Genomic DNA, 26215 nt, shown 5'->3' with positions numbered 1-26215 from the left:
CGCCCGCCCGCCCCTCTCTCCGCCCGCCCGCCCGCCCCTCTCTCCGCCCGCCCGCCCGCCCCTCTCTCCGCCCGCCCGCCCCGCCCCTCTCTCCGCCCGCCCGCCCGCCCCTCTCTCCGCCCGCCCGCCCGCCCCTCTCTCCGCCCGCCCCGCCCGCCCCTCTCTCCCCCGCCCGCCCGCCCCTCTCTCCCGCCCGCCCGCCCGCCCCTCTCTCCCCCCGCCCGCCCGCCCCTCTCTCCCCCCGCCCGCCCGCCCCTCTCTCTCTCTCTCTGCGTGCCTCTCTCTCTCTCTCTGCGTGCCTCTCTCTCTCTCTCTGCGTGCCTCTCTCTCTCTCTCTCTCCCTCCCTCCGTGCCCCTCCCTCCGTGCCCCTCCCTCCCTCCGTGCCCCTCCCTCCCTCCGTGCCCCTCCCTCCCTCCGTGCCCCTCCCTCCCTCCGTGCCCCTCTCTCTCTCTCTCCCTCCCTCTCTCTCTCTCTCCCTCCCTCTCTCTCTCTCTCCCTCCCTCTCTCTCTCTCTCCCTCCCTCTCTCTCTCTCTCCCTCCCTCTCTCTCTCTCTCCCTCCCTCTCTCTCTCTCTCCCTCCCTCTCTCTCTCTCTCCCTCCCTCTCTCTCTCTCCGTCCCTCTCTCTCTCTCTCCCTCCCTCTCTCTCTCTCTCCCTCCCTCCTTGCCCCTCTCTCCCTCCCTCCGTACCCCTCTCTCTCTCCCTCCGTGCCCCTCTCTCTCTCTTTCTCCCTCCGTCCCTCTCTCTCTCTTTCTCCCTCCGTCCCTCTCTCTCTCTCTCTCTCTGCGTGCCCCTCTCTCTGCGTGCCCCTCTCTCTGCGTGCCCCTCTCTCTGCGTGCCCCTCTCTCTGCGTGCCCCTCTCTCTGCGTGCCCCTCTCTCTGCGTGCCCCTCTCTCTGCGTGCCCCTCTCTCTGCGTGCCCCTCTCTCTGCGTGCCCCTCTCTCTGCGTGCCCCTCTCTCTGCGTGCCCCTCTCTCTGCGTGCCCCTCTCTCTGCGTGCCCCTCTCTCTGCGTGCCCCTCTCTCTGCGTGCCCCTCTCTCTGCGTGCCCCTCTCTCTGCGTGCCCCTCTCTCTGCGTGCCCCTCTCTCTGCGTGCCCCTCTCTGCGTGCCCCCCCCGCGCTCTCTCCCCCCCCCCCGCGCTCTCTCCCCCCCGCGCTCTCTCCCCCCCGCGCTCTCTCCCCCCCGCGCTCTCTCCCCCCCGCGCTCTCTCCCCCCCGCGCTCTCTCCCCCCCGCGCTCTCTCCCCCCCGCGCTCTCTCCCCCCCGCGCTCTCTCCCCCCCGCGCTCTCTCCCCCCCCGCGCGCTCTCCCCCCCCGCGCTCTCTCCCCCCCCGCGCTCTCTCCCCCCCCGCGCGCTCTCCCCCCCCCGCGCTCTCTCCCCCCCCGCGCTCTCTCCCCCCCCGCGCTCTCTCCCCCCCCGCGCACTCTCCCCCCCCGCGCTCTCTCCCCCCCCCCGCGCCTCTCTCCCCCCCCGCGCTCCCATTCCCCCCCCGCGCTCCCATTCCCCCCCCCCGCGCTCCCATTCCCCCCCCCCGCGCTCCCATTCCCCCCCCCCCGCTCTCTCCCATTCCCCCCCCCCCGCTCTCTCCCATTCCCCCCCCCGCTCTCTCCCATTCCCCCCCCCGCTCTCTCCCATTCCCCCCCCCGCTCTCTCCCATTCCCCCCCCCGCTCTCTCCCATTCCCCCCCCCGCTCTCTCCCATTCCCCCCCCCGCTCTCTCCCATTCCCCCCCCCGCTCTCTCCCATTCCCCCGCCCGCTCTCTCCCATTCCCCCGCCCGCTCTCTCCCATTCCCCCGCCCGCTCTCTCCCATTCCCCCGCCCGCTCTCTCCCATTCCCCCGCCCGCTCTCCTCCCATTCCCCCGCCCGCTCTCTCCCATTCCCCCGCCCGCTCTCTCCCATTCCCCCGCCCGCTCTCTCCCATTCCCCCGCCCGCTCTCTCCCATTCCCCCGCCCGCTCTCTCCCATTCCCCCGCCCGCTCTCTCCCATTCCCCCGCCCGCTCTCTCCCATTCCCCCGCCCGCTCTCTCCCATTCCCCCGCCCCGCTCTCTCCCATTCCCCCGCCCCGCTCTCTCCCATTCCCCCGCCCCGCTCTCTCCCATTCCCCCGCCCCCTCTCTCCCATTCCCCCGCCCCCTCTCTCCCATTCCCCCGCCCCCTCTCTCCCATTCCCCCGCCCCCTCTCTCCCATTCCCCCGCCCCCTCTCTCCCATTCCCCCGCCCCCTCTCTCCCATTCCCCCCCCCCCGCGCCCGCTCTCTCCCATTCCCCCCTCCCCGCGCCCGCTCTCTCCCATTCCCCCCTCCCCGCGCCCGCTCTCTCCCATTCCCCCCCCGCCCCCGCTCTCTCCCATTCCCCCCCCCGCCCCTGCTCTCTCCCATTCCCCCCCCCGCCCCCGCTCTCTCCCATTCCGCCCCCCCGCCCCCGCTCTCTCTCATCTCATTCTTGCAGACTGACCTGTCTCTGTCAGGTTCGACGATACCTTATGACAAACCTGGGCCTTGTATCCAGGTAGAAATGTCAATTAGCTATCTTCTAGACCTCTAACTGCATTCTATCTTGGGATTCAATAGACCGTTTAATGTATAACCAGTTATAAAGTCTGACTTCACTACTACATTTTACTTTAAACAGTCCCAAAACGTAACATAAACTAACACTGGGAAAACGGTAAATGAACAATGCGAGGCCCAGAAAGAGAAGATAGTTTGGATACAGGCTGGACAGATTATCCTGAGGGAAAGGAATGCCATCCAAAGCTAGGGCTCCCAAGATGACTAAAAATACAGAAATTAATATGAAACATAAGAAAGTTGGCTTATGATAAATGCTGGATTCTATCGGAACCAAACAGAATACAAAAAGTACAGAGGAGAACTGGCAAATGAGCTGCAAAGTGTGTATGAAAATGGATTAGTGGCTAACATAAAATGGAACCAAAAAGTCTTTTATAAACAAATAAATAATGAAAGAATAGTCAAAGAAAGGATGGGGATGATGAGCCAAAATGAAGATGCTCGAAGGGGCCAGAGGACATGGCTGGAGCACTAAAAAAAGTACTTTACACCTGTCTTCACTAAATAACAAGCTGCCAGTGTCACAGTAAATGGGGAGGTAGTAAAGAAATTGCAAAGGATACAGACAGATCATGAGGGTGTACTTAAAAGGTTGGCAGCACTCAAAAGTAGAAGATTCAACTGGGTCAAAAGGGATACATTCTAGGTTGCTAAGAGAAGTAAGGGGGGAAATTGTGGACGCTCTGGTCATAATCTTCCAATCCTTCAGTAGAGGAGTGCTGCCAAAAGATTAGAGGACTTCAAATTTTGCACCTCTTCTCTAACAAGGGAGAAGGATAAACCTGGCAAAAACACACCATCAGCTGAATGTCTCTGGTGGGGAAACTTTGAGACACTAATCCAGAAAAAAATTAAGTGACACTTGGTGAAATATGGAAGCTTGTATGGATTTATTAAAAGCAAATCATGTTTGATTAACTTGGTTGAGTGTTGGTATTGTGTATATAGAGTTCCAAAGACATTTGATCAAGTCCTACTTAATAGACTTGCTAGCGAAATTGAAGCCCATGGGATTAAAAGGGCAGTAGCTGCTTGGATACAAAATTGGCCAATAGACAAAAAGGAGGGTAATGATGAGCATTTGTATTACACCAGAGAGGGAAGTGTGCCATGGTGTTCCCCAGGGATTGGGAGCATCACTATTCTAGATATGTATTAATGACTTAAAGTTGGGTACTTAAAACACAATCTCAAAGTCGGAAGCATCGTTGACAGTGAAGAAGATAGTAACAGACTTCGGTAGGATGTCGACTGGTGAAATGGGCAGATCAAATTTAGTACAGAAGTGTGAAGTGAATCATTTTTGTAGGATGAATGAGCAGAGGCAGCATTAACTAAATGGTACTATTATAAAGGGGGTACACAAGTCTTTGAGGGTGGCAGGACAAGTTAAAGCTACTAAAAAAGCATTTAAGCCTCTTAATATACAGAGGCATGAAGTACAAAAGTGAGTAAGTAATGCTAAACCTTTATACAACATTAGGTTAGGCCCCAGATGGGGTAGTATTTCCAGTTTTGGGCTCTACACTTTAGAGATGGCACAGAGAAGATTTACTAGAATGCTACCCAGGATGAGGGACTTACGTTTTCCAAATAAACTTAACAAACTGGAATAAAAATGGAAAATGCTGGAAATACTCAGCAGATCAGGCAGCTCTATGGAAAGAGAAACAGAGTTAACATTTCAGATTGATGACCTTTCATCAAAGAAACTGGCATTGTTCTCAAAGTAGAGAAGATTAAGGGGAGATTTGATAAATAGAGGTGTTCATGGGCAGGAAGAGTTTTGATGGGTAAAGAAAGAGAAGTTGTTTCCAGTGGCAGAATAGTTGGTAACCAAAGAAAGCAGATTTAAGGTAAATAACAAATGAACAGAGGTGACATGAGTTGTTGTTGTGATTGGTATGTATTGCCTGAAAGAGTGGTGGAAGCACATTCAATAACTTTCAAGTGGGAATTGGATAAATATCATAGATCATGGCGTACAAGTGATGCATAAGCCTACCTGATGTATAAGACTACCCCATTTTTTTCTGTGCCAAAATGCATGTGTCACCTTATACTCAGCATATAAATTAATTCCCCCCCCCGCAATTAACTTAATCTCAGGAATGGTGACCATGACGGCTATCATCAATTGTTGTAAAAATCCATCTGGTTCACTAGTGTCTGCAATGGCTGAGCACTCAGTTTAAGGGCAAAGAAGGATGGGCAACAAATGCTGGCCTTGCCTGTGATGCCCACATTCCATGAAAGAATAAAAGAAAAAAAAATGACTTAATTAATTTGATGAACTCTTTGCATTAGATGCAATTTGATGGTTCTTAAAATGTTATGATTTGTGGTTTAAATTATCAGTGTGGAATTATTTAATTAAATTGTGACAAATTGATTTAACCTGAATTACCTGTGTTATGTGTTTTCATGTTTCAAGATGGTGACCATCTCTACTTGGTTCACATTTTATACTCAAACATAAAAGTCAACCTTTTTTGGGTGGATTTTTCAAAGCTTCAAAAGTCAACTCGTATGCCATGATCTACAGTACTTGAAGTTGAAAAATGTATAGGGCTTTGGGGAAAGAGCAGGGGAGTGGGACTAATTTCATAGCTCTTTCAAAGAGACATCATAATTATAATCAGCTGAATTGCCGCCTTCTGTGCTGAATCATCTTATGGTTGTATGATACACCCAGATCCAGAATAAAGCTTCCTATACTTTTTCCCCAACTTCAAGAGCTTCCCACTGACTTTTTTCCCTATTCTTTCATGGAATGTGGGCCTCGCTGGCAAGGCTAGCATTCGTTGCCCATCCCTAATTGCCCTTGAACTGAGTAGCTTGCTACGTCATTTCAGAGGGCAGTCAAGATTCAATCACATTGCTGTGGGTCTGGAGTCATATGTAGGCCAGACCAGGTAAAGATGGCAGATTTCCTTCCCTAAAATTCACTCAAGACGGGTTTTTAAGGCAATCGACAATGTTTCATGGTGACCATTACTGAGACTAGCTTTTCAATTCCAGATTTTTTTATTGAATTCAAATTCTACCAGCTGTAGTGGTGGGAACCTGTGATGCCAGAGAATTCACCTGGGCCTCTGGATTACTAGTCTATTGACATTACCACAATGCCAACGTCTCCCACTAATGTATCTGTGTGAACTTTTCTACTTCCCTTGTTAACTATTCTTCGTTTCTTTTATGCTGATTGTGAATTTAGTACTGAACTGTGGGAACATATGTGCTTTGAGGCCTGATTAAAGCAGTCACTCCTTGCATATTGAACCCTTGCAGTTGGTAGTGAGATAAAATTTTAATCTGATCGGTGAGGCTTAAATTGAAATGCTGTGTTTCCTGTCACCTGTGTTTTGATAAAGTGTATACGATGTCATAAACTGCGAGAATTAAGCTTGGGCAGTTTATACTCGCTATCTGAATGCTGCAAGGAAGCCATTTCCTTTAACTTGTCCTCTAATTTATCCTATTCTATAACTTCTACATTTTGGATTTGCTGAGGCAGCTTTGATTAATTTTTAATCCATTATTTGTTTGCCAGTAGCAGGCATTACTGTAAGAAATGATTTTCACGCCATGCTATGTAGCTGATGTACCTTGATCATTTTAATGATGTGCAATTATAATCTACAACAAATTAATGGGGTATGTATATATATATATATATATATATATTATCCTAAATAAATGTTTGAAGTTTTAAATGATAATTTAAAGTTAATCAATAAATTGCCTTTTGAATTAAAATGAACATCTATGACTTTTTGAATTTATTTCTGAACTTCAGAGTTCAACCTCAAAATTTCACCATGGCTTTGATCCCCAAAGACATGGCAAGAAGTCCTTTGAAAACCAGTATCCTGTTACCATAAATTACACGCACTCTTGTGGTGATTGTACAGATTGTGTTTACACAGTTCGACAAATGTTTTGACAAGCCAAAACCCTTCCCATTTAAGGCTGAGTTCTTTTGAACTGGATAAATTTTGAAACAGTTCCATGGTCAGTTTGAATCTTTTAGTCCTTGAACTGCATTATAACTTATTGAAAATCTTTTCTTAATGCTTTGAGTTTTGGATGTTTGGTAAGTTATGTTTAAAACTAACTTTTACATTTTTAAAAAGCTTTCTAACTGCTATCTGTATAATTTCACTAAATGATGCCATAAAGCCATTTTGTTCTTTCAAAGTTGTATAAAAAGGTGACAGATATGGAAACCCTACCCAGATGTTTTACGTGTTTGCTACGAAAGAAATTTATTAGTATAATTAAAAGGGATAATACTATTTTATGGATTTATTCTGGTGCAGTTTAACAAGGGTCAGAAAATGCTGGTGGGAGTAGTTTATTGGCCCCCTAACAGTAGTTATACAGTTGGGCAAAGCATTGAGCAAGAAATAATTGGAGATTTTAACAAAGGCAATGTAATCATTGTGGGGAACTTTAATCTTAGGATAGACTGGACAAATCATGTTGACAAAGGTAGTCTGGACGATGAATTTCGTAACTGTTTCCTGAAACAATACATTGTGGAACCAACTAGGGACAAAGAAATTTTAGATCTAGTATTGCGCTATGAGGCAGGTTTAATTAGTAATAACAGGGTAAAAGATCCTCTGGGGAAAAGTGATGATAATACAATTGAATTCCATTTGAAGTTTAAAAGCTAGATACTCCAGTTCCAAACAAAATCAGAAACCTAAACAAAACCAATTACATAGGTATGAGAGGAGAGCTGGCTAAAGTTGATTAGTAAATTGGCTAAAAGGTACGGTGGTAAACAAACAGTGGGAAACATTTAAAGAAACCATTCAAAGGATTCAGCAAAAATACATTCCATTGAAAAACAAAACCTCAACAAGAAGGATCTCCACAGATGGATCTATCTGTGGCTTACTAGGGAGGTTGTTATATTAAAAGAAGAGGCTTTTAATGTTTTAAAGAATAGTAGTAAGTCTGTAGATTGGGAGTGTTTTAGAAACCAGAAAAGGGTGATCAAGAGGTTGATGGGGAAAAGATAGAATATGAGAATTAACTAGGCAGGAATATAAAAATAAACTGTAAAAGCTTTTAAAACTATATAAAGAGGAGAGTAGCTAAAGTAAATATTAGTCTCTTAGAGGCAGAGACAGGTGAAATTAGTATGGGGAACGGTAAAATGGCAGAGATGCTGAACAAATATTTTGTCCGTCTTCATTGTAGAAGACAAGTTGCAAACGAGAAGTAGGGAGTAACCAAGGGGCTAGTAAAAGTGAGAAAATTAAGATAATTAATATCTGCAGAGAAAAGGTATTCGAGAAACTTAAGGGACTAAAAGGCAACAAATCCCTAGGACCTGATGGCCTGCATCCTAGGGTTCTTAAAAAAAAAAAGGTAGTTGCGGAGTTAGTGCATGCATTGGTTATAATTTTTAAAATGTCCCTAGGTTTGGGAACTATCCCAACAGATTGGAAATTAGCAAATGTAACACCGTTATTCAAGAAAAAAGTGAGACAGAACCGGGAACTGTGGGCCAGTTAACCTGACATTATTTATCAGAAAAATGCTGGAATCTATTATTAAGGAAGTCTTTACAGTGAACTTAGCAAATCATAATATGGTCAAACAAAGACAGTTGGTTTTGTGAAAGGGAAATCGTGTTTCACATATTTATTTGGGTTTCGTGAAGATGTGAATAGTAAGGTAGATAAAGGGGAACCAGTAGATGACGTATACTTGGATGTTCAAAAGACATTTGATAAGGTGCTACACGAAAGGTTAGTTTGCAAAGTAAGGGCACATGGCATTGGGGATAATATATTAGCATGGATGGAGGATTGGTTAATGGACAAGAAACAGAGTAGAGATAATTGGGCATTTTCAAATTGGCCAACTGTAATTATTGGGGTGCCACGTGCATCTGTGCTGGGGCCTCATGTAATTGCAATCTATATTAATGACTGAGATGAAGAGAAGGAGAGTGATGTATCAATGTTTGCTGATGATACAAAGTTAGGTGGGAATGTAAACTGTGAAGAGGACTCGGAGAAACTGCAAAGAGATGTAGACAGGTTAAGTGAGTAGACGACAAAGTGGAAAATGGAGTATGATGCAGGGAAGGGTGAGGTTATTCAGTTTGAAAATCAGAAAAGAAAAGCAGAATGTTTTTTGAAAGGCATTGAACTTTTAAATGTTGATGTAGTAAAGGTAAGAATTCACTTGTGGGAGTGGTTTATAGGCCTCCTAATAGTAACCATACTAGGATGAGGTATACAGGAAGAAGTAATGGGATCTTGTGACAAATGTACGGTGATAATCATGGGTGATTTTAATCTAAGTATTCATTGGGTGAATCAGATTGGCAAAGGTAGCTTGGATGATGAGTTAATTGTGTTTACAGAAGTTTATTTTATTATTCGTTCATGGGATTTGGGTGTCGCTGCCTAAGCCAGTATTTATTGTCCACCCCTTGTTCAGATGACATTTAAGAGTCAACCACATTGCTGTGGGTCTGGAGTCACGTGTAGGCCAGACCAGGTAAGGACAGCAGATTCCTTCCCTAAAGAACATTAGTGAACCAGATGGGTTTTTCCGACAATTGGTCATGGTTTTTTGGTCATCATCAGACTTTTAATTCCAGATTTTTATTGAATTCAAATTTCATTATCTGTCGTGGTGGGATTCAAACCTTGGTCCCCACATCATTACCCTGGGTCTCTGGATTACTAGTCCAGTGACTATGCCACCACCTCCCTGCAGCCTTAAATGGGAAGGGTTTTGACTTGTCAAAACATTTGTCAGACTGTGTAAACACGATCTGTACAATCACCACAAGAGTGCATGTGTAATTTATGGTAAGGGGATACTGGTTTTCAAAGGATGTCTTGCCATGTCCTTGGAGATCAAAGCCATGGTGAAATTTTGAGGTTGAGCTCTGAAGTTCAGAATAAAATTCATAAAGTCACAGGTGTTGATTTCAATTCAAAAGACAATTTATTGATTAACTTTAAATTATCATTTAAAACTTCAAACATTTATTTACGATATATGTATATGTAAATGCCTTATTTCCCATTAATTGGTTGTAGGTTATAATTCAACGTCATTAAAGTGATTGACATACATCAGCTGCATGGCAAAAACACAATTACCTGGAAAAACTCAGCAGGTCTGGCAGCATCGGCGGAGAAGAAAAGAGTTGACATTTCGAGTCCTCATGACCCTTCAACATAGCGTTGTATGGTCACAATTTCTGACCATAATTCCCGCTACTGGCAAACAAATAATGGATTGAAAGTAACCAAACTGCCTCAGCAAATCCAAAATATAGAAGTTATGGAACATAATAAATTAGAGGACTGATTAAAGAAAATGGCTTCCTTGCAGTGTTCAGATGGTGAGTATAAACTGCCCAAGTTTAATCCTTAGAGCAGCACATTTTAGAGCAGGCCAAACTAGATCTGGTAATGTGTAGTCAGACAGGATTAATTAATGACCTAATAATGAAGGTGCCACTAGGTAGCAGGGATCATAATATGATTGAATTTCACATTCAGTTTGAGGGGGAGAAGTGTGGATCGAAGACTAGTGATTCAAGCTTAAATAAGGGCAATTACGAGGGCATGAAGACCGAGCTGGCTAAAGTGAATTAGGAAATTAGGTTATGGGATAGATCAGTAGAGATGCAGTAGCAGACATTTAAGGAGATATTTCCAAAAACTCAGAAAAGATGCATTCCAGTGAGAAGGAAAGACTCTAGGGGAAGGATGCACTATCTGTGGCTAACTAAGAAGTTAAAGAAAAAACTTGAAAGAAAAAGTGTATAATTCCTCAAAGATGAGTGACAAATCAGAAAATTGAACTGATCTTTATATCTTTATACCTATTCTTTATTTTAGCAAAGAATAACTAAACAATTAATAAGGAGGGAGAATTTAGAGTGCACGAGAAAGCTAGCTAGAAATATAAAAACAGAGTTTCTACATATATTTAAAAAAGAAAAGAGTAAGTAAAGTGAGTGTTGGTCCTCTAGAGAGAGGGCCTGGGTAATTATTAATGGAAAATAAGGAAATGGCAGATGAATTGAATAGATATTTTGCATCTGTCTTCACTGTAGAGGATGCAAGTAACATCCCATAAAAAATTGTGAATCAGGAGGTGAAAGGGAGGGAGGAACTCAAAACAATTGCAATCACCAGGGAAGGGGTACTGAGGTGATTATTAGAACTAAACGCGGACAAGTATACAGGTCCTGATGGACTTCATCCTAGGGTCCTAAAAGAAGTGGCTGCTGAGATAGTAGATGCATTGGTTTTAATTTTCCAAAATTCCCTTGATTCTGGAAAGGTCCCTTCAGATTGGAAAATAGCGAATGGGATTCCTCTATTCAAGAAAGGAGGGAGACAGAAAGCAGGAAACTACAGGTCAGTTATCTTCACATGTCATAGAGAAAATGCTGGAACCTATTATTAAGGTGGTTATGGCGGGGCACTTAAAAAGTCTCAATGTAATCAGAGTCAACATGGTTTTCTGAAAGGGAAATCCAAGAGTAACTAATTTATTGGAATTCTTTGAAGAATTAACAAACAACATGTATAAGGGGGAACCTGTAGATGTGTTCTACTTAAATTTCCAGAAGGCAATTGACAAGTTGCCACATCAAATATTATTATGCAAAATAAGAGGGGGTAACATATTAACGTGGATAGAGGGTTGATTAGCTAACAGGAAACAGAGTAGGCATAAATAGGTAATTTTCGGGTTGGCAAGATGTGACAATTGGAGTGCCACAGGGATCTGTGCTTGGGCTTCAATTTATATCAATGACTTGGATGAAGGGACTGAATGTATGTTTGCTAAATTTGCTAATGATACAAAGATAGGTAGGAAAGTAAGTTGTGAAGGGCACATAAGGAGCCTGCAAATGGAAATAGGTTGAGTGAGTGGGCAAAAATTGGGCAGATGGAGTATAATGTGGGAAAATGTGAACTTTATCAATTTGGCAGGAAGAATAGAAAAACAGAATATTATTTAAATGGAGAGAGATTGCAGAACTGAGGCACAGAGGGGTCTGAGTGTCCTGGCACATGAATCACAAAAAGTTAGTATGCAGATACAGCAAGTGATTAGGAAGGCAAATGAATTGTTTATTGCAAGGGGGATGGAATATGAAGGTACAGATGTTTTGTTACAGTTGTATAGGGTATTGGTGAGACCACATCTGGAGTACTGTGTACAGTTTTGTTCTCCATATTTAAGAAAATACATAAATGTATTAGTATCAGTTCAGAGAAGGTTCAGTCGACTAATACCTGAAATCTTATGAGGAAAGGTTGGACTTGCTGGGCTTGCATCCATTGGAGTAGAAGAATGGGAGGTGATCTTATCTGAAAGGATATTTCCCCTTGTGGAGACACGATAACTAGTGGACACAGTTTAAAAATAAAGGGTCTTCCATTTAAGACAGAGATGAGATTTTTTTCCTCTGATTGTCATGAGTCTTTGGAACTCTTCCTCAAAAATTGGTGAAGGTAGGGTAATTGATCATTTTTAAGGCAGAGGTGGATAGATTCTTGACTAATGAGGTTATTGGGGGCAGGCGGGTATATGGAGTTGGGGGCCATGATCAGATCAGCCAAGATCTTACTGAATGGCGGAGCAGGCTCAAAGAGCTGAATGAATACCTCCTGCTCTTAATTGGTTATGTTTGTATGTGATATTCAGAGACCTATGTGTACTCGTACAAGGAACACAAAGTTAGCATACAAGTACAGCATTAGGAAGACAAATGGCATGTTGGCCTTCATTGCAAGGAGATTGGAGTACAATGAAGTCTTGCTACAATTGTATAGGGCTGTGGTGAGACCATACCTGGTTGTAGACATACCTAGCACAAAGGAAGATAGTTGTGGTTGTTGGAGGTCAAGCACCTCAGTCCTGGGACATTGCTGCAGGAGTTCCTCAGGGTAGTGTCCTCGGCCTAATCATCTCCAGATGCTTCATCAAAGACCTTCCCTCCATACAGTCAGAAGCGGGTATGTTTGCCGATAATGGCACAATGTTCAGCACCATTTGCGACTCCTGAGATATTGAAGTAGTCCGTGCCCATATGCAACAACATCCAGGCTTGAGATGATAAATGGTAAGTATCATTCATGCCACTGAAGTGCCAGGCAATGATCAATCCAAAAAGAGAGAATCCAAACATCTCCCCTTGACATTCAATGGTATTACCAATGCTGAACCCCCCACTATCAACACCTTGCGGTGTACTATTGACCAAAAACTGGACCAGTGATATAAATACTGTGTCTACAAGAACAGGTCTGAGACTGGGAATTCTGTGGTGACTAACTCACCTCCTCACACCCCAAAAATGAGGGGCATCCCATTTAAGACTGAGATGAGAAAAGCCTTTCCATCATCCACAAGTCACAAGTTAGGAGTGTGTTGGAATACACTCCACTTGCCTGGATGAGTGCAGCTCCAACAATACTCAAGAAGCTCTATACCTTCCAGGACAAAGCAGCCTACTTGACTGGCACCCCATCCACCTCTTTGAACATTCACTCCCTCCTCCATTGATGCATGGTGGCAGCAGTGTGTACCATCTACAAGATGCACTGCAGCAACTCACCAAGACTCGACAGCATCCTCTAAAACCCGTGATCTCTCCCACCTATAAGGAGAAGGGCAAAAGATGCATAGGAACACCATCACCCGCAAGTTCCCCTCCAAGCCTTGTTGGTTTCATGTATAATTAATGGATTTTTAAAAATTCCAGTTTGCTATTATTATTGCCACCAGCTCGCCACAGCAGTCAAACTCATTCTTGTGCAAACCTACTCATTGATTGAATCATAGAATAGCACAATATCAAAGGGAGCTGTTCAGCTCCTCTTGTCTGGTTACATCAACACATGATGTCAAGGGTGGGATTGGCAGGAACAGTCTCGTCCTGGCAACTCTGCGATAGCAAGGCGATGGGAGAAGGTGGACTTCAACTCCTCAAATATTACTCATGTAAAAGTCGACCCCTACTTTTTTGGCTAAACATTTAGTCTCAGAAACTTGACTTTTACATGAGTATGTACAGTAAGTACTGTGTTTCAAAATCTCCATTTGTGGTCGGTGATGAATCTTTTTTGATTACTATTATGGCTAGCAATTAGCTTCATAGGGAATTCAGCAGAGCAGCACCTGACTGTTCCTGGATGCTGAATGAGAAGTGTTCCAGAGTCTCTGCTAAAACTCCATAGCTGAGATCAGTCAAGCAACTGCTCTGGGCTCATGGGGGTATTTTTCACCTTCATAACTTGGATGATAAACTAGTAGACCAGATCACCTGCCTGTTATAGAAGCTAAGCTGCCTGATTTTCATTTTGGAGATCCACTCCATCAAGTCACTGGCCAAACGGTGAAGGTGAAAAGTATCCTTGCAGAAATTGTTGTGCAGAAGATGACCATTTGGTAAATCATATATGTACCAATGCTCACTCTTCAACTGCTTGAATCCTATCTCCCTGGCATTTCCCTGTGTTTTTTAAATTCTTCCATTTTAAATAGTTATCCAGTCTGCTATTAAATATTGCTATAATCTCTGACTCATAGCCACATGCAGAAAGAATTCCATGTTCCAGTAATCATTTGCGTGAAAAATTCAATTACCTACTCGACTCTACGTCAACCCCCATTTATGGATGACTGGGAACCACCTTTACCATTTTTCCCCTCAAGCTCTGTCATGACTTTGAAAACCATAATCAGATTGCCCCTGAACCTTATGTACTCCTGGGCTAAAAAAAATTCTCATCTATAATTACTTATTCTTGGTATCGAAATAGTGAATCTTTACTGTATCCTTTCCATATCTTTTCTCAAAGAGGGGTTAATAACTGGCTATGGTATTCCAACTATGGCCTAACCAATGTCTTACACTAGTTCTAGTTAGAGGAGAGACTAAATAATTATTTGCCTGTATGGGACAAAGACAGTGGTATCATTTGGATTAGGACATATTTCAGATTGAAGTGATTACCCAGTGCCTTCTCCTCTTTTCCCAGAAGGTAAAACCATGCATCAACACTAAGAAATAAAATAATGTGCACTATACTGCTCATTTAATTGTGAATAGATTATACAATTGAAGAATAAGCTCAAAGATTGAACAATCTATCTTGCAACATGAATTTCTATTTGAGACTACATGCACAATCCATTTTAGTTACTCGCTATACATGGAAAATTCAGAACTGCTAGTGAAGCTCAAATATTCCAAAATTTATCTTAGGAAGGACAATGCCTAGAGGGGTACCAGGGATTATTTTAGAATTGTTATGCCCTCATCATCTGTATATGCATATCAATAGCTGTGTGTTTTTGTAGAGCTGATTGTTCACACCATCTGGACAAGATTTTTGCTAAATTTAATTGTAATCAATATTTTCATTTTGTTTTAGCATGAGCTAAATGTCAGAGAAGGAACTTGGGAAAGAATTCATACGGAGAAGAATCCTTATGTATTGTGCAGTCTTATGTGGTCCTGGCTCGAGCAGTTGAAAGAACCTGTTATAAATAGGGAAGATGTGGAAGCCCTAGCGCATAAATATATGGATCCCAATAAAGCTTTTTACTCATTAGAAAAGGTAAATCTCAGCATTTACATATCTATCTATTCTAAACATTACCATAGTAAAATAAGTTCTTCACCAGCATTTTCCATTAAACCTATATATTGTATTTTTTAAACAGCTCTCACTAGGAAAAGATGAAGCAGAAATTCTCTGGGGAGTAAAGCACTCTATTTTGTTTGATACATGTTTGAAACCTACAAAGTGTGACTCATCTGCTTGTGAATCTTGGCCAGTGTCTGGAGTTGTATATTCATTCAATCCATATTTAAGCATTGACTGGCTTAAATTGTGTAATGCATTTCTAAGGTGTGATTACTTTGCGTGAAATGTAAATAATTCAATAATATAGTATTATCATGCATGATGGTATAATATTCTTTTTAGCATAATCTTCCCTTACATAATGTTTTATCACTTTAAACAGGGCCAATATCAGACACTGCTTTGCATTCTTGATTGTATGGCACAATTGCGTGACCTACCGTTTGATATAGAAGATGCTATACTTACTCGGGCAATTAGAGCTTTTACTAAGGCAAGTATTGTATCTTGAAAATGGAGAAAATTATTTTGAATGAACAGAGTTAGAGAAGTATTTCAGTATTCAATCCTGAATGTCCTTTCTACTTGCATAGAAATGAATCAATAAGTTTTTTCCATTCCTCAGTATCCCAAAGTGTTTCACATTTAATTAATTAATTCTGAAGTCAACTCTATTATATAATCAAATGTGGCAGCTAATTTTTGCATGATACAATCTCACAAATAGTAATGGGATAATGACCAGTTAATTTTTTTGTTGGTGTAAGTTGAGGGATAAATAGTTGACCAAAGGTATACAATTAGGAAAAAGTAGGATATGTGGTTTAACATTACGAAGTAACTGTAATCTGTTTCTCTGAAAACTTTGTAAAGGAAGTTTGACTGTGGTTGTTACTTTTATCGCATCGTTTTATGACTTCTTTGATATTTGTGTGAATGATGTCACCCATTCAAAACGAGCCCATTGTGAAGATGATAACTTTTTGACCCCATTGGGCCAAGTACATCCATCAACAAACTGATGTAGATTAATGCCACAGTGAAAAAAACAGGTCTATGACAACTCACTTGTATTCTGCTATACACAAAAGTATGAAGAAAATTTGAAAGTGCCTTGAGAAGGGCATGTGGTCTGCAATTGGTGCTGGAGGTAGACTTGTCTAAGGCTTCCATGCCTTCCAGCTAAGAAGTGAGCATACATACATGAGAACATGCGTGTGAACATATGAATTAGAAAATTTCTTTCAAATGGATTGAATCAGGGAATCAAGTGGTGCTCCTGGAATTTTTTTTAAAGAACATTGAGAACCACAAAGCAATCCCAGACTTAGCTGCTTCTACAATAATACATATTGCCAAAAGGTCACTGTCTGGAAGAGCTTTTTATTCTTTCACAGGATGTCAGCGACGTTGGCTAGGACAGCATTTATTGCCCATCATTAATTGCCCTTGAGAAGGTGGTAGTGAGCTGCCTTCTTGAACCGCTGCTGTCCATTTGGTATAGGTACACCCACAGTGCTGTTAGGACGGGAGTTCCAGGATTTTGACCCCGCGACAGTGAAGGAATGGCAATATAGTTCAAGTCAGAATGGCGTGCGGCTTGGAGGGAAACTCGCTGGTGTGATGTTCCTATGTATCTGCTGCTCCTGCTCTTCCAGGTGGTAGAGGTCGCTGGTTTGGAAGGTGTTATTGAAGGAGCTTTGGTGAGTTGCTGCAGTGCATCTGTGTGTTGCTGGTAGAGGGAGTGGATGTTGAAGGTGATGGATGGGGTGCCAATCAAGCGGGCTGCTTTGAACTAGCTTCTTGAGTATTGTTGTAGCTGCAGTCATCCAGGCAAATGGAGAGTATTCAATCACACTCCTGACTTGTGCCTTGAAGAGGGTGGACAGGCTTTGGGGAGTCAGGAGATGAGTTAGTCACTGCAGAATTCCAAGCCTCTATCTGCTCTTGTAGCCACTGTATTTATATGGCTGATCCAGTTCGGTTTCTGGTCAGTGGTCACCCTCCAGAATGTTAATGATTGGAGATGATCATTGCCTGGCACTTGTGTGGCATGAATGTTACTTGCCACTTATAAGCAAGTAGGCTCTGCATTCTAAAATGGTTCAACAGAAGGAGGCTAAAAGTAGATGGATTTCATGCTATCTGCCAAGAACAAACAATTGCCAAGTTTTGTGCAGGCAAGGGGCCACCATTAACAATTTATCAGTCTTCTAGAGTGATTCAGTTCCATGATAATCACCCCTTCCTACCCTTTGCCTTGCACACTTTTCCTAAGAATCAATCAAAAGATTCAGAGGAGGGGACTAATGTTCTGGTATCTCCTTGCTTTATAGAGTCATAGAGCACAGCACAGCCCATCAGGTCTGCACTGGTCAAATAAGTACCTAACTATTCTAATCCCATTTTCCAGCGCTAGGCCCATAACCTTGTATGCCATGGCATCGCAAGTGTGCACCTAATTACTTCTTAAATGTTATGAGGGTTTCTGCCTCTACCACCCTTTCAGGCAGTGAGTCCCAGATTCCCAACACCCTCTGGGTGAAAAAAATTCTTCTTCACATCCCCTCTAAACCTCTTGCCCCTTAGCTTAAATCTATGCCCCCTGGTTATTGCTTCCCCCACCAAGGGGAAAAGTTCCTTTCCTTCTACTCTATCTATGCCCTTCATAATTTTATACACATCAATCATGTCCCCCTCAATCTCCTCTGCTCCAGGGAAAATAACCCCAGTCTATCCAATCTCTCCTCATAACTAAAACTCACCAGCCTCCTGGTAAATCTCCTCTGCACTCTCTAGAGCAATCACATTCTTCCTATAATGCGAATTCCAGAACTGCACACAATACTCTAGAGCTGTGGCCTAACTTTTATAGAGTTGCGGCATAACCTCCCTGCACTTATAGTCTACGCCTTGGCTAATAAAGGTAAGCATCCCATATGCCTTCTTAACCATCTTATCTACCTGTCCCGCTACCTTAAGGGACCGGTGGACACGCACACCAAGGTCCCTCTGATCCAAAGTACTTCCCATGCTCCTACCATACATCGTGTATTCCCGTGCCTTGTTTGTCCTGCCCAAGTGCATCACCTCACACTTATCTGGATTAAATTCCATTTGCCGCTGATCAGTCCATCTGACCAGCTCGTTTATGTCCTCCTGTGGTCTAAGGCTATCCTCCTCACTATTTACCACCCCACCAATTTTTGTGTCATCTGCGGACTTAGTGATCATTGAAGTCTAAATCGTTTATATGTACCACAAACAGCAAGGGAGGGACCCAACACTGATCTCTGTGGAACCCCACTGGACACAGGCATCCAGTCACAAAAATACCCCTCAACCATCACCCTCTGCTTCCTGCCACTCAGCCAATTCTGGATCCAATTTGCCAAATTGCCTTATGCCCTGTGGAAGCTGAATTTCACTTGGCTCATTGTGATTCTTTACAGCCAGACATGCCTATTGCTGCGGTCTGTCTGCAAGAATGACCCAAACCTCCCTGTCGCTTGCCATTTTAACACTCCACCCTGCTCTCTTGCCCACATGTCTGTCCTTGGCTTGCTGCATTGTTCCTGTGAAGCCCAACTCAAACTGGAGGAACAACACCTCATCTTCCGACTAGGCACTTTACAGCCTTCTGGATTGAATATTGAATTCAACAACTTTAGGTCTTGAGCTCCCTCCTCCATCCCCACCCCCTTTCTGTTTCTTCCCCCTTCCTTTTGTTTTTTCCAATAAATTATATAGATTTTTCTTTTCCCACCTATTTCCATTATTTTTAAATATTTTTAAATCTTTTATGCTCTCCCCACCCCCACTAGAGCTATACCTTGAGTGCCCTACCATCCATTCTTAATTAGCACATTCGTTTAGATAATATCACCAACTTCAACACCTATGTGTTCTTTTTTTCTGTTGTCTGTGACATCTTTTGATGATCTGCTTCTATCACTGCTTGTTTGTCCCTACAACCACACCACACCCCCTCTACTTCTCTCTCTACCCCCCCGCCCCACCCACACACACACACACACCTTAAACCAGCTTATATTTCACCTCTTCCTTGGGTTCACCTAGTTCTGTTGAAGGGTCAAGAGGACTCGAAATGTCAACTTTTTTCTTCTCCGCCGATGCTGCCAGACCTGCTGAGTTTTTCCAGGTAATTCTGTTTTTGTAATGCCAATTACATGATCTGGCATTAATAACCTCCGTGCTCTAAATGATAGCTTGGCATTCAAGCATCAGTTAATTATATATTAAAGAGTACTTATGATGGTTTTATACCATTAGCATTCAGAAATGCCTTAATTTTTAAAAAAACTATAAAATGTGACAATATAATCAAAATTGAACATTTCATACTAATTCATTCTAGTGGATCTTAAGTGGCCCTGCTCATAGGAAGCATTTCTCTTATCTGTCAATCCTGTTGCTCCTACCCCCTCTATATCTCCACTTGTCCTTGGCTCTGTGTCATCTTCTATGTTTAAGTGTTTCTTTTCTTCTCTAATTTTGGGGACAAAGCATGAGTTGTCAATGAGGAGGGGAATGCTTAAAGCATTTAATGTATTTCCAGTTTGCCATGCCCAACACTCATCACAGTGACTCCTCTCTCCAGTTGACTTCTACTATTTTTTCCATTCATGCAGCTTCCCCTCAACCTCCCCACCCCTTACTTCCCAATCACCATCACTATGTGAACAAGAGCTGCAACCATATTCATCTTAACTTTTAGCATCACTGATTCCCCTATTGTTCAGTCTTCTTTCCAGTTGTGACAACTACTCCTTCTTAAACATTATCTCACTTATGCTTTCTCCTGCTTTTCCAATCCCTATTGCTGTACAATAATGTTACTACAGTCCCCAGGCGAGCTCTCTCAATTTGTTAACTTTCCCAATGGGACCCCAATTTTGTTATGCTCCCGGGTGCGGAGGAATGAACTGGCTCCCCTTCTATATTCAGTCCCCTCAGTTGGTTTCAACAAAGTTAATTTGAAAGGATCACTTTCCCTGTGGATACCTTTTCCCAGTCCAAATGTATTCTTTTTTTAGAAGGAGCCGATTTAATCAGGCTTTCTTGAGTCAAGAAAGAGTAAGTTTATTAGTTATTAAAACTTGAGAAAAATAATAAAAACACAACACGCACAAACATCAGAAGTGAGAAGTTAAGAGTCCAAAGAAAAGTTTTAGAAAATATACAAATCAGTCTTTGGCTTGAGTGTGAGGTGTAGATTGTAGTACATTGAGGCTGTTAAATTGGGGGATTCTGGTGGAGCTGACTGCCAGTTTTGCAGTTGATTTTGGAGACACTTGGTTCTGCAGGGTAGCTAAAGAGGCTGTCCTATTTCCTGTTCTGGAGAAGAGTCATATGGACTGGAAACGTTAACTCTGTCTTTCTCTCCACAGATGCTATCAGACCTGCTGAGTTTTTCCAGCAATTTTTGTTTTTGTGTCCTATTTCCTTTTTGATTGTGGCATCTACTGTCTCCAGCAATAGAGAGAGAGAGACTTCGCCTGCAACTTCAGGGGTTACTAGTTTGTCTTGTGCTGTCACTCTCACAGTTCTCACAGCACTGCTCTGCAACAAGCTTTTTAACTGATTCTTCCCTGTGTATTCTAGAAGGGAAAAGCTATGACTTGCACCCAGAGTCCATGTTCTGTTTCATCTTGGACCATTTTACATCATCTGAGATATAAATCAATGAGATGGATTTTAGGGTGACTGCTGAGATGTGCAAATCTGTCTTTTGTCTCTGCATACACAGGAGATTAAAGTTCAGTCTCTTACATCTTTCCTATCTCCCTTTCAAGTGTCTCTGCTTAAAGAAGGCCATGACGCCTTTTCAGATGCGACATTCCATATTCTGTTGGGACAGGTCTGTCAGTATAACCCACATAGGAATTTTCCAGAAAGTGGTCAGTTTATGTTATCAGCCATATTTTGCTCAGTGTCCTTGCATATATTTCTTTAAAAACAGACAAACCTTCCTTAAAAAATTCAGTATACCCATAAGTAATTTGTGGTGGTAATTTTTTCATGACAATAATTACAACTATTTATATTAATCTAACTGTCAAAATAGAAATCTGTCCAAAGGCAATTCACAGAAGCTTAACCAGACATAACTCTACACTGAGCCAAAAAAAGGAAGGATACCTTAAAAATCTTGACCAAGGAGGACAATTTTAAGGAAGCCCTTAAAGGAGCTAAGGAAGGTGGAGAGATTCAGGGATAGAATTCTAAAGCTTAGGGCCTAGAGACTGAAAGCGGAGCTGTCACTGTTGGGGTGAAAGAAATGGGAAAGTGCAACTTCCTAGAATTGGAGGAACGCAGAGCTCTGTGGGTTTTGGTTGGAGGGGTTGGGCAGAGTGAGGCTATGAAGGATATAAATACAAGGATGAGAATTTTAAATGAGGTGTTAGATCAGGAATTGGAAGGGGATGTACAGTTGACCATGCCAAAGCCTCTTAACAGAATTCTTATCCTTGCCCCATTGTCTTTTCCCTGGCTGACTTTCATTTCCCTGGCTGGCTCTCATTTCCCTTTCTCTCCAATGTGACGTTCATCTCTGTCCTTCCCTACTATCTCTCCATTACTTTCATGCAAAACTCTAAACTGAAAGTTATTCCGAACAAAAAGCTGGAAAATGTAAAGGATGAAATTTTAACTTATTGGAAATTTATCCATGTGCACGGAGCTAAAATCAGGCCCAAAACCACACTTGGCTCTCATATGATGTCCCACGCCCTCCCACCAGCCTGAGCTCTTCTTTATTGATTAGCTAACACTTTCATTCTGAAAGCAGGCTTAGAATAACATTAAAATAGTATCTAGGATTGCGTATGGGCTGCGGTAGTTGGTGAAGCTTCACAGTGGGTTATTTTAGGTTGCCAGTTGATATGATTTATAAACATGGATAAGGAAGGTACTTCTAATAGTTGTACAAAATTTCTTGTTGACAAGGTTGTTTAGACCTATTGATGCATTCAGCAACAACTATACAAATTAGATGGGTGGACTATGAAGTGTCAGATATACTTTTATGTGGATAAATGGAAGGAATGGACATTAAAAAAACATGTGTGTAAATATTGTTGACTGAAGCATCCGATCATTGTGAAGCTGCAGTCAGCAAATATGGTTAATCAGGTGCATCTCATCTACAAGTCAAAGCAGTTTACATAAACCAGTATAACTGCAAGTGTGGACATTTTACTTTTAAAAGGCAAATAACAATTGAAGCAATGCGGACAATTCCAGGACTAACCGCAGTGAACTGGTTATTGATTGGTGTAATAATTGAGGGGATATGATCCAAAAGCCTAAAATGCTGAAGGTTTAATTAGGACTTTGATCAGAAGTCATTTTTAAAATGAGGGTTAAAAGGAAAAGATTGGAAGAAGACACGGTCCAGTTTTTTTTAAAGAAAAGATGCTTATCTATAGTTTGTTAAAATTAGTTTTCTACTTTACTTATTTTTTCTTAAGTAGAGAACGTACACCGTATCCTTACTTGATGAATTTTGTCTGTTAGCCTATGTGAAACTGAAATTATGATGTAATTGGATCTGCATATTTTTTCCACATCATTAAACTAAGGTATATCCTTCAGTCAAACGAACTGAGTAACACTTAGAAAAATGAAATGTTGCTTTTGCAGATGTTTTAATGGAGGATTACGTGTTTTAGACTGAAAATCTCTGAAAGGAGCAAACATCCCGCTTGCTCCAATCAGCAGTTAAGCTATTAAAACCAAGGAAGTTCATGGCAAAAACAGAATTACCTGGAAAAACTCAGCAGGTCTAGCAGCATCGGCGGAGAAGAAAAGAGTTGACGTTTCGAGTCCTCGTGACCCTTCGACAGAACTCAGTTCTGTCGAAGGGTCACGAGGACTCGAAACGTCAACTCTTTTCTTCTCCGCCGATGCTGCTAGACCTGCTGAGTTTTTCCAGGTAATTCTGTTTTTGTTTTGGATTTCCAGCATCCGCAGTTTTTTGTTTTTATATTTATTAAGGAAGTTCATGGGTCTATCCTGATCTGTAGCAAGGAGCGCATCACAACAGAAAATTAATTTGGGAGGGAAAATTCAACCAGGACTCTTATTTCTGATTGCTATACAGGAACCTGTGCTGGAGCTGCACATTTGATGTTGAATGACAACAGCTGTAATGCGCTCTGCAGCCAAGTTATCTGTTCACATTCATTGTCAAAACATGTGCATAAATAGCAGCTATAAGGGCAATTCAAGCATGTGGAACTGTATTTCTATAACTAGTCAAAGCCTTCACTTGGTATAGGGAGAAGATTGAAAGCGAAAAACTTCAAAATAAAAAGGAATGAAAATTGTTATGGTTTTCCCATTGGCTTAGCTTTCCTTAACTATGGTTTCTTGTGTCTAACCTCACTGTGACAGGCTGCCAACGGAGAGATAGGAGCCTTTGCATTTGTGTTTCTAAATTGTCATTTGTTTAATATTAGGTGTTTCTGTTGTTTTGTTTTCCCAGGTCAGTTTTGATGCTGATGAGGGTCCTAAGGTTTACAATACACTCAAGACAATATTAAAGCCAATCTTAGAAGAAAAACAAGCAAAACTTGCAGATTGTGAAGTTTCTAATAACTGTGCACAAAATGTAGATTTGCAGATTCACTGAGCAAGAATGTAAAACATTAACTTTTACTGTTTCTGTTACCATTCCCCAAACTATATGAAACTACAGTGAGTATTTGAAAAGCTCTATATTATAGAATAAGGCACTATAATGAGGCAGTAAAATTAAAAATAAACTTCAGTATCATACATTTGATTGTTGACAACGTATGTTTTACGAAAATTATAGTTTTATTTTAAAAAGAATAAGATGTATTAATGAAAAAATACCCTGCTCTCAGACTTGCCCATTAAATATATGAACTGGTCATCAGTATTTAATGAGGTGTATTTGTTTAAAATCTGCCATGATTTTAAGTGCCATATATTAATGTGGCAAGATGTTTTGTTATTTTGAAGACATTTACTGTTTACAGTCATATGGTATATTTTGTACAATAGATGCTTTTTATTTTAAAATATTTATTGCTTTCCATGTCGTGTTACTTTTTGTTTAATGCAATAATCCAATGTTACATGGAAAAATGAAAGTCTATTTGAAAAATGTATGAAGAGAAAATTCTTGACAGTTTAGACTGTTTTTATGAATTTTTAATATGTGCATTATCCAGCAATTGTGATTTAAACTAATGATTACATTCTTATTGTATTTGAAACTTCAACAAAATATATGTAACTGAGATGTTAATAAATGGGCTTGAAATGTCTTGTTCTTGGAATACCATGTAGCACTGAATTATTTTTACTGAGACTGAATTCCTCTCAAGATTTTAAGTATCGCTGAAATGGTCTGATAGTTTGAACAGATAGCTAGCTCCCTGTGTCTTTTCACAAGTAAGTCTGATGGAAATTTGATGTATATTAATTCGAACCTGATCTTAAGAAGTGCTGTTAAACAGACTTTTGTGTGAGGAATTGTATGAAAATTTTACAAGCTAGTATATTTATGTCATTGGAATGTTAATTAAATAGAATATGTACAATGTAAAATATTGCATAATGTTTCTCTTTAAAGTACATCTTCCTTTTGCTGCTTCAGTATATTATGTGGATGCTCACCATATTTTCAATAGATTTTTAAAAATATCATACTGCCTGTTTTCACCACCATTATAGACAGTGTAGTTTGTTCAAAGAAGATAATGGTTATTAGGCTTAAAGCTAAAAGTGCAATTTTAACACTAGCAAAAGTAGTTGTAAAATAAAAGATCTAAATTATTTAACTTGTGTGTAGACTTGTGGAAAGCATCTGTATTTCCAATTTTGTTGGTATCTCTTTCCCATTGTTGCTGGGACTCTAATTTATGCTTTTATCACCTTGAGGATTGATTTATCCAATTCTCTGCTGATCACCTCCATTTATAAACTCCAGTCTGTCTGCTTTGTGACCTGCAGCTCATCCTACACATCCCTTAACCTTGCTGAGGAGGCTAGATTCCTTTGCCTTGTGAATCAATTTGAGAGTAGTTTGTGTTTTCAAAATCCTTCACAACCTCACTTTATCCTATCCGATGATATTTACTAGTTATACAGCTCTGCACATAACATCTTCTGTAATGACAGCTTGTTTTGTCGCTGCCTTTATTTTATTTTTAAAAAAGCAAAGCAGTTTAACTTTCCTCCAAGGTAGAGCTCTGTGTCTCAGCTTGGTTCCTGGGCCTACCCTCAGTTGCCTTACTTTTCATCAAAAGAAGTGATGATGCATGTTTGGATAATTCAAAAACTATTCCACAGTTAGGGGCCTGATACAGATTGATCCTTTTGCATTCACAAGCATTTTCAATTCTCTCAGTTCTACTCATTTTTTCCTTGGACACAGGGTTTTCTGCACATATTTCCTCTGTTTCACCTAAGAGGAAACAAAATGTACAGGTGGAGAAGTCAAACCACACCTGAACACCCCATTATTTCCCATGAGGAGTTGTTCTTGGTGACCTTGGTAATAAATACAATTAACATGAGCAGATGCGCCCTCACCGTTGTTGAGAGGATTGTGGGCTGGCAGATTTTGGTAGTGGGAGGTGGGCCAGAGCTGAAGTATTTTCAGTTGACTTGGTCTTGAATGGCATCAATTTCTACACAAAGGGTCATCCGTAGTCAGTTCCAGGAAAATTTCCGCTAACCAGGCCTACAGCATCATGTGTTGAAGTTTGTGGAATTGTGTGTGACTAGCTCTATTATTCCTGTGGTGTTAAGTCCTGAAACTAGGATATCTGCACTGTTTGTTTGATTTGGATAAATGCCTAATTCTATTTGAGCACATGTGACCATCACCATCAGGTCAGCTATATTCTTATTCATTAGTATCTCAATTTTTGCAAGGTTTATGGATTAACTTTCTCTAGTTCCTATCTGAATTCTTAAG

The 26215-nt window shown here is 41.8% G+C and overlaps 1 protein-coding gene across 6 annotated transcripts in view; it reads left to right on the top strand.

Moving 5' to 3' along the window:
- ptpdc1a (protein tyrosine phosphatase domain containing 1a) overlaps window positions 1-24840 on the top strand; it is a 153769-nt gene extending 128929 nt beyond the window's left edge. For 4 of the 6 annotated variants that reach the window (XM_041192411.1, XM_041192414.1, XM_041192412.1 and 1 more), the window contains 3 exons: window positions 15022-15207; window positions 15620-15730; window positions 23747-24840. In XM_041192411.1, coding sequence (XP_041048345.1) covers window positions 15022-15207; window positions 15620-15730; window positions 23747-23893 — 444 coding nt within the window. In that variant the 3' untranslated portion in view covers window positions 23894-24840. Of the gene's footprint in view, window positions 1-9651; window positions 9927-10909; window positions 10987-15021; window positions 15208-15619; window positions 15731-23746 lie in introns of those variants that run through there. The other 2 variants (XM_041192415.1, XM_041192416.1) reach the window with 2 other exon arrangements.
- Window positions 24841-26215: the final 1375 nt, after the last annotated feature.

This window comes from Carcharodon carcharias, chromosome 7 (assembly GCF_017639515.1).
Source record: "Carcharodon carcharias isolate sCarCar2 chromosome 7, sCarCar2.pri, whole genome shotgun sequence".
Lineage (NCBI taxonomy): Eukaryota > Metazoa > Chordata > Chondrichthyes > Lamniformes > Lamnidae > Carcharodon > Carcharodon carcharias.
Note: the sequence above shows the minus strand (reverse complement) of the source record. Positions and strands in the feature narration are given on the sequence as shown.